This window comes from Staurois parvus, unplaced genomic scaffold (genome assembly GCF_062004578.1).
Source record: "Staurois parvus isolate SC_StPar_1 unplaced genomic scaffold, SC_StPar_1.0 ptg000908l, whole genome shotgun sequence".
Taxonomy (NCBI): domain Eukaryota; kingdom Metazoa; phylum Chordata; class Amphibia; order Anura; family Ranidae; genus Staurois; species Staurois parvus.
The window spans coordinates 68,186-75,677 of record NW_028318704.1 but is presented as its reverse complement, the minus strand read 5'-3'; the positions used below and the strand labels follow the sequence as shown (position 1 = coordinate 75,677).

The 7,492-nt window shown below is 42.0% G+C and overlaps 1 protein-coding gene across 1 annotated transcript; it reads right to left on the bottom strand.

Annotated features, from left to right (window-relative positions):
• Window positions 1-2,730: 2,730 nt before the first annotated feature.
• Window positions 2,731-3,694, bottom strand: LOC149442147 (olfactory receptor 1L6-like). The gene has a single exon (XM_089656467.1). The coding sequence runs from the start codon at window positions 3,692-3,694 to the stop codon at window positions 2,774-2,776; it is 921 nt and encodes a 306-aa protein (XP_089512593.1). The 3' UTR covers window positions 2,731-2,773.
• Window positions 3,695-7,492: the final 3,798 nt, after the last annotated feature.

Here is a 7,492-nt window from a genome sequence, read left to right as displayed (position 1 = left end):
GAAGATCTATTCCCCTCCCCCCACTCTCACCCCTCCTCAAGAATCCCCTCCCCGATACCCTTGAGCCTAAGTTTTTCCCTAGAATCTGTCGTGGGATATTCCCACTAGTGATTCCTATATTGGGGAGGGGTCCTAAACATGCATTCCCACTCTGCCCCCCTTCTCGCGACATAGGGGATCTAGAATTTGGCCACCAGGCAACCTGTCTATACCTTCTTGTCATCTGCCTACCTGATTCCTACTGCCCATCTAACCCTCCTAATTTCTCAATAAATAGAAACTACAGCCCTGGGGGGTTACCCCCCTCTACCCCCTAATCTCCTTTAACACATTGCCTTTTCTTCAGCCATGAATCCACACCACTTTCCTTTGGGGCAGCTTGTCACTTTCAAAATTGTCACCCCCATCACATGGGCTGTCATCTGGGTAGTAACATGGGTAATCAAATGGGTGGTCACAGGGATCCTTTCACCATCCCCCTCTCTTCCGGTGCCGCTGCCCCAGGGATCCAGTGTGCCTCACCGAACCACCGCCTCTCCCAGGGGCTCAGATTCGGGCTCCACCAATGACGCCTCTGGCCGTCACCAGGACCACCACCAGGACGCCCGGACTCGGAGCCGCCTCGGACTCCAATGCCGCACTCGCCCCGGCCCCAGGTAGGACAGGGCTCTGGGTGGTCAGTAGGGCAGATCAGGACAGGGCTACACTCATGGATGGTGGGTGCCTGGAGCTCATGCTGCTCATGGCTCCTTGTTCAGGCCCCTCCCCCATCTCTTCTCCTTTTTATTTAAAAAAAAAGACCAACAATTTTAAGAAAAAAACTATATTTTTTACTTTTTGCTATTAAATTTAGGCCAAAATGTATTCTGCTCCATGTCTTTGCTAAAAAAAAATCCTAATTCGTGTAAATTAATTGGTTTACGTGAAAGTTATAGTGTTTACAAATGACAATATATATACTGAGATTTTTTTTTTTTACTAGTAATGGCGGCAATCAGCAACTTATAGCAGGACTGCAGGACTGTGGCAGGCATTCTGACACTAGGGGGAAACAACTTGATGTCACTGACATCTCCAGTGACACCAATGCAGTGATCAGTGCTAATAAAAAGCACTGACACTGTGATAATGGCACTGGGCAGGAAGGGGGTTAACATCTGGGGTGATCAAAGGGTTAACTGTGTGCTGTGTTAGTGCTTTCCATTGTAAGCACACTGCTATGTAGTGCCATGCAAACCAATATGCAGGAGCTGACAGGGGAGAGAACTGTATTTTTTACTTACAGTTCTCTCCCTCCATCAGCAATGCTCTGTTATCATCGGGTGCCAGCGAGTAATCACCGTCCAGGTCTCGGTGATGACAGCCAAGGCCTTGAATAGCAGCGTGGGTACGGCGCGCATGCGGCTTGCGCGTGTCCCCTACCCGGAAATGCAAAATCACACATATATATATATATATGTGATTTTGCGCACCCATGCCGCCCTGTAGCAGCATTACTGCTATGGAGTGGACGGGAATATTGTGTTTTTTTTCTCCATAGTAACTAACTTACCAACCCTCAAGCCTCAGATGTCCACAAAACCGCCTGTGCAAATGTGCAAAAAAACAACCTGTAAAACGACCAAAGATGTTTAGCTCAAGCATGATGCAGTCTCAGGCATCTTGGGCATCTTTTTATAAACATAAAGTTGTAAAAAAAAACCTCATACTATCATTCTACATGTGAGAGATTGGATACAACTGCATTACCATCTGTATACATCATAGAACACCGTAGAAATAACTGACCTGCTAAAGTATGACCAAAGGTAAGTATTTTCTACAATTTTGGATAGAGTAGGAAATAGATAACCTGTTTTAAGGCTTTTATTGCTATATGTGCCCCATCTAAGAGATTTCTCTTTACCTCCTGTCCTGTACACACAAATGGAAGTGAGAAAAAATGTTTCAAAAGTGAGAGAAATTCACTCCAAGAGAGTCATCACCAAAACATCTTTCCCCATTGGATGATTTCTCCCCTATTCTTATTCCGGTGACAAAAAAAAGTTTGGATTTCCCTGACTTTCAGTCCCATGCCAATGGTCACCAAGAGAACTAAAAAGGGAAAAAATCTCCCCTTTCAGACAGCTATAAAAAAAAAAACCCATGTGCTATTGTATCCAAAAACTGAAAAGGTTTTGCATTTAGTTACATTTTAAAGAATGCAAGTAGTTGTTGAATAATGCAATGGTAGGCATTTGGCAGCAGTAGCTTCAAAGCTATGGTGGTCAATGGAACACTGTTCAATGACCAACTGTAAATATTTCTTACAGGGCACTTCTCTAGAGTATCTCCAGTCCTCTGGAACTCCCTGCTCCAGTATATCCGGCCAGCTCCTACCCTGTCCATCTTTAGGTGATCATTAATAACTAATTTATGCAGGGAAGCCTACCACACCTCCACCTAAGAACTGTACTTGAGTCACCTTCCTCAGATCACCCCCTGCAGCAATTACCTTTTGTACCACTTCCCCCTCCATTTAGATTGTAAGCTCCATGAGCAAGGTCCTCTTATTCCTTCTGTATTGAACTGTATTGTACTTGTACTGCCCCCCTTATGTTGTAAAGCTCTGTGTAACTGTTGGCTCTGTATAAATCCTGTATAATAATAATAATGATAGACACTTCAATAGCACCAAAGGTTTATTAGATCAAGACTGATAAAATCTACTAATTACAAATTTCAGTTTTTATTTGATATAAAGGGGTAGTTTGGCTTTAAACTGTAACAATGTCTATCCTAGAATTTTTTTTATAGAGCTTTTGACATCCTTATTTCTCAGGCTGTAAATAAATGGGTTGAGTGTTGGGTTAATGATGGCGAAGACTATACTGATGGTTCGGTCATAGGTTGGTGAGTAGATGGACCTTGGCCGAAAGTACATGAATATTACTGTGCTGTAGAAGAGGATGACCATGGTGAGATGAGATGAACAAGTGGTGAAGGTCTTTCTACTTCCTTGGGTTGACTTTAGGGTCAACACTGCTTTGATGATGAATACATAGGACCCAAGGATTAAAAGCACTGGAGTAAAGATGTCAATGGAAGATACAATTAAGTCAGCTGTCTGCAAAGTGAATGACAAGCCAGAGCAGGATAGAATGATTATGACAGGATAGTCACAGAAGAAGTGTTGGATTACCCAACCACAGAAGAGCTGAGAAGAAGCCAGCCAAATGGTGAATGTAGAGTGGAGGCAAGCAATAATCCAAGAAAAAGCCACCAAACAGATACATGTTCTCTTGTTCATCATCAAAATGTACTGTAGGGGAAAACAAACTGCACAGTAGCGATCAAAGGCCATGATGGTCAACAAGAAACTATCCATGTTGCCCACTACTGTGAAGAGAAAGAGCTGAAAAAAACAGCTTTGGACAGAGATGTGGGTGTCTCCAGACAGGAGACCATACAAGGCCCTGGGGATGATAATGGAGGTAAAACATACATCCAAAAAGGCAAGGTTCCTCATCAAGACATACTTTGGGGTGTGAAGTTGGTGCTGTGACATAAAAAGCACAAAGATGAACAGATTGCCTGTAATGCAGAGGATATACGCAGTCAAGAAAAAGCAGAGGGCAGGCAAAAGAAGATGAGGCATATCAGAAAATCCCAACAGGACAAAACCAGAAAAAGTCTTATTTTCATGAAGCTCCATATGTATATTAACCAGTTATGTATATGATAAAAACACGTAGATTACTGGATGCAGCACATCTGAAGAAAGTGAAAATTTGTTTTAAAAAAATAAGTCAAATAGACATAACACACAACTAACAAAATAAAGGGACTATGCAGACCAAAGCCGAATACAATGAAGGACAAGTCACACATATAGAGTACTTATTGGGCGACCCAATGGAGATGGCTATGTAAGCTTTTGTGAGTGGCGTCACAATAGCCATAGCAATCCACATACAGTTGTGACCAAAATTATTCAACCCCCACTGAAATTGAGTGTTTTGGCCAGTTTGACATTGCTTTTGATCATTCAGTCATCTTGCTTACATTTACATTAAAGAGGCACTTGTAGGTCAGACAAATATAACATAACAGTTATAATGAAATAACCACAAATGTCTTTTCTGTGCTCACAGCATTATCAGTTTTATTCAACCCCCAAGTGACATTCAATCTTAGTACTTAGTACAGCATCCTTTTACAGTTATAACAGCTTTTAAACGTGAAGCATAGCTTGACACAAGTGTCTTGCAGCGATCTACGGGTATCTTCGCCCATTCTTCATGGGCAAAGGCCTCCAGTTCAGTCACATTCTTAGGCTTGCGCACTGCAACTGCTTTCTTTAAGTCCCACCAGAGGTTCTCAATCGGATTTAAGTCTGGTGACTGCGATGGCCACTCCAAAATGTTCCAGCCTTTCCTCTGCAACCATGCTCTAGTGGACTTGGAGGTATGCTTGGGATCATTGTCCTGTTGAAAGGTCCAACGTCTCCCAAGCCTCAGGTGTGTGACGGACTGCATCACGTTTCCATCCAATATCTCCTGGTACTGAAGAGAATTCATGGTACCTTGCACACGCTGAAGCTTCCCTGTACCTGCAGAAGCAAAACAGCCCCAAAGCATGATTGACCCTCCACCATGCTTCACAGTAGGCAAGGTGTTCTTTTCATCATAGGCCTTGTTCTTCCTCCTCCAAACATAGCGTTGATCCATGGGCCCAAACAGTTCTAATTTTGTTTCATCAGTCCACAGAACACTATCCCACAACTTTTGTGGTTTGTCCACATGGCTTTTGGCATACTGCAGTCGACTCTTCTTATTCTTTGGAGACAGCAAGGGGGTACGCCTGGGAGTTCTGGCACGGAGGCCTTCATTACGCAGTGTGCGTCTTATTGTCTGGGCTGAAACTTCTGTACCCACATCTGACAAATCTTTTCTCAGTTCCTCAGCAGTCACACGGGGACTTCTCTCCACTCTACGCTTCAGGTAGCGCACAGCAGTCGAAGTCAGCATCTTCTTTCTGCCACGACCAGGTAGCGTTTCAACAGTGCCCTTTGCCTTGAATTTGCGAATGATGCTTCCTAAGGTGTCTCTTGGTATGTTTAACATCTTTGCAATCTTCTTATAGCCATTGCCCTTCCTGTGAAGAGAAATCACCTCTTCTCTTGTCTTCCTGGACCATTCTCTTGCCTTCACCATGTTTGTAACCACACCAGTAAATGTCTAGAAGGAGCTGAGTATCACAGTCATTTTAAAGCTGCCTAATTGGTGCTTATTATGCTTGATTGCTGCTCGGTGACATCCACAGGTGTTTTCAATACCTGATGGAAAGCACCTGTATGAACCTCTGTTCTTCAGAGTGGTAGTCTTTAAGGGGTTGAATAATTGTGGCAATGAAGAAACCACATAAGAACCATTTACTACTGTATTACATAAACAATTGATGTCATTTTAGTTGCATTTGGGTAGTTACAACGTCCTTGTAGGATTTGATTCTGAATACAATTCCAAATGTACACTATAGTCCCTAAACCCCTTTACAGCATTGGGGGTTGAATAATTTTGGTCACAACTGTAGCTTCTATGGAGTCTGGGGGTGGATACGAGTCCTATTAAGGGAGCTGTAGGGAAAAATTAAACATAGAAAATGTTTAAAAAGTACAAATCCAGTACTGTAAAATAAGTGTAAGTGAGCGCTAAAACCAACTAAGCTGCTGAACACAAAAAGGTACCAAAAACCTCCAGAGAATCACATATAAAAGAAGGTGCAGCGCTTAAACATTAAAACATGCAAGATATAAAATTGCAACATATACAGAAGTATCTCTGCAAAACGCAGGCAGGGTATAATTGTTATACTGCCCCTTATAGTCTCAATTTCATCCAGAAATACAGTTCATAATCTCCCAGTGAGTGGGGTGAGGTGAACAAATCAGATGTATTACTGACACACGGTGATAACCAAATAAAGTGATGCGTGGTGATATCCGAAACTGGTAAAAGATTGTGCACTCACCAGATGCACAACCAATATGCGCATGTAAGAGATAACCCCTCTTAAGGTATGGTTCCAGGATTCATCAAAGACAAGGTCTGGTCAAACTTTGCGGTGTAGACCCTCAGCTGTCACGCATGGTTCTGTCCCCTATGGCTCCTTTACTCCACAGATGGTAGAAGGCTCACCAAAAGCCCCAGAAAGAAACAAGGAGGCCAGAATAGCGTGATAACGCTTAAACAAGCGTGCATTTATTTCATCCAGTGACAGGGTATAAAAACAATGCTGAGACAATACTGACCAGACAATAGAGTTGGCCGCCGGGACCCCAATAGTGCCGGCGGTGGTAAACGTCACTGTGCCGCAGTTCCACCCTGACGCGTTTCGTGCAACCGCACTTACTCATAGGGGGTATGCTCTGGGCGCAGGACGTTTCATAATGTATATATATAGGGATCAGATTCGCGCTCGTTCAATCAAACGTGCGCCATTTTGTGATGGACTTACGTCTTCAAACGTGCGCCATCTTGTTGAAGTGCGCGCATGCGTGATAATGGTATACGGAGAATTCGTGAGCACCAAATCCTTCGTTCCAATCGCGCATGCGCAGACGCCGTTTTACCGGAGACCGAATATGATTATGTCACCTCCAAGCAAGAAAAACTAGGAGGGAAAAAAGTAAACAAAAGTGGTATAGGGTAGAGTATCCTCATTCTTCATGACCCGGGTACTGTGCATGGGCACCTGGAGACAATATACCAGGTTTACGTTCAAATGCCAATATAATAACAAATTACGCATAGGTAACGATGCCATATATGAGTCATAGCAATCGCATGATGAAATAATCAGCACCCTATATATACCCATATATTAGGGATTAACAGTAAAACCCCCCTATTCTTGTGGTACTGATCTATAATAGTTACCACAACCACTATATATATATATGAATAAAAGTATTCTTTGATTGAAAAGGTGACACAAAAATGTATATTTCAAATGTGAAAACATGTGCATTCAATAAAAGAGAAAATATTCATGAGAAGTACACAAAAATATAAAATTAAGATATATAAAATTAGAATCCGCAATGATCAAAAGATATGTAATAAGACGTTAATAAAAGCGTAAGGCCAGAAATGGAGATATAGAAATGGGGATATAAAATAGAGATATAAAATGGAGATATACAAATGGAGATAAAATGGAGATATAAATGGAGATATAAAAATGAAGATATAAAAATGAATGAAGATATAAAAATGAGAGGATGGGTAAGTCACAGTAAAATAGATAAACCAAGATGGATGAATGTCAGTGAAATGGAAAAAAGGATAAAAACTCAACTATTATCTATAAAACAATTTATATCCATTTCAACATTAAGCCCCTTAGGATGCATAGATCCAATTTCAAAAATCCATCTTGATTCCATCTGTGATACAGCCCGTTTTTTATTTACCCCTCTCCAATTAGATTGTACAACTTCAATTGCCGT

Excerpts from the sequence above, each read along its gene's own strand:
- LOC149442147 (XM_089656467.1), bottom strand. The coding sequence starts at position 3,694 with ATGGAGCTTCATGAAAATAAGACTTTTTCTGGTTTTGTCCTGTTGGGA.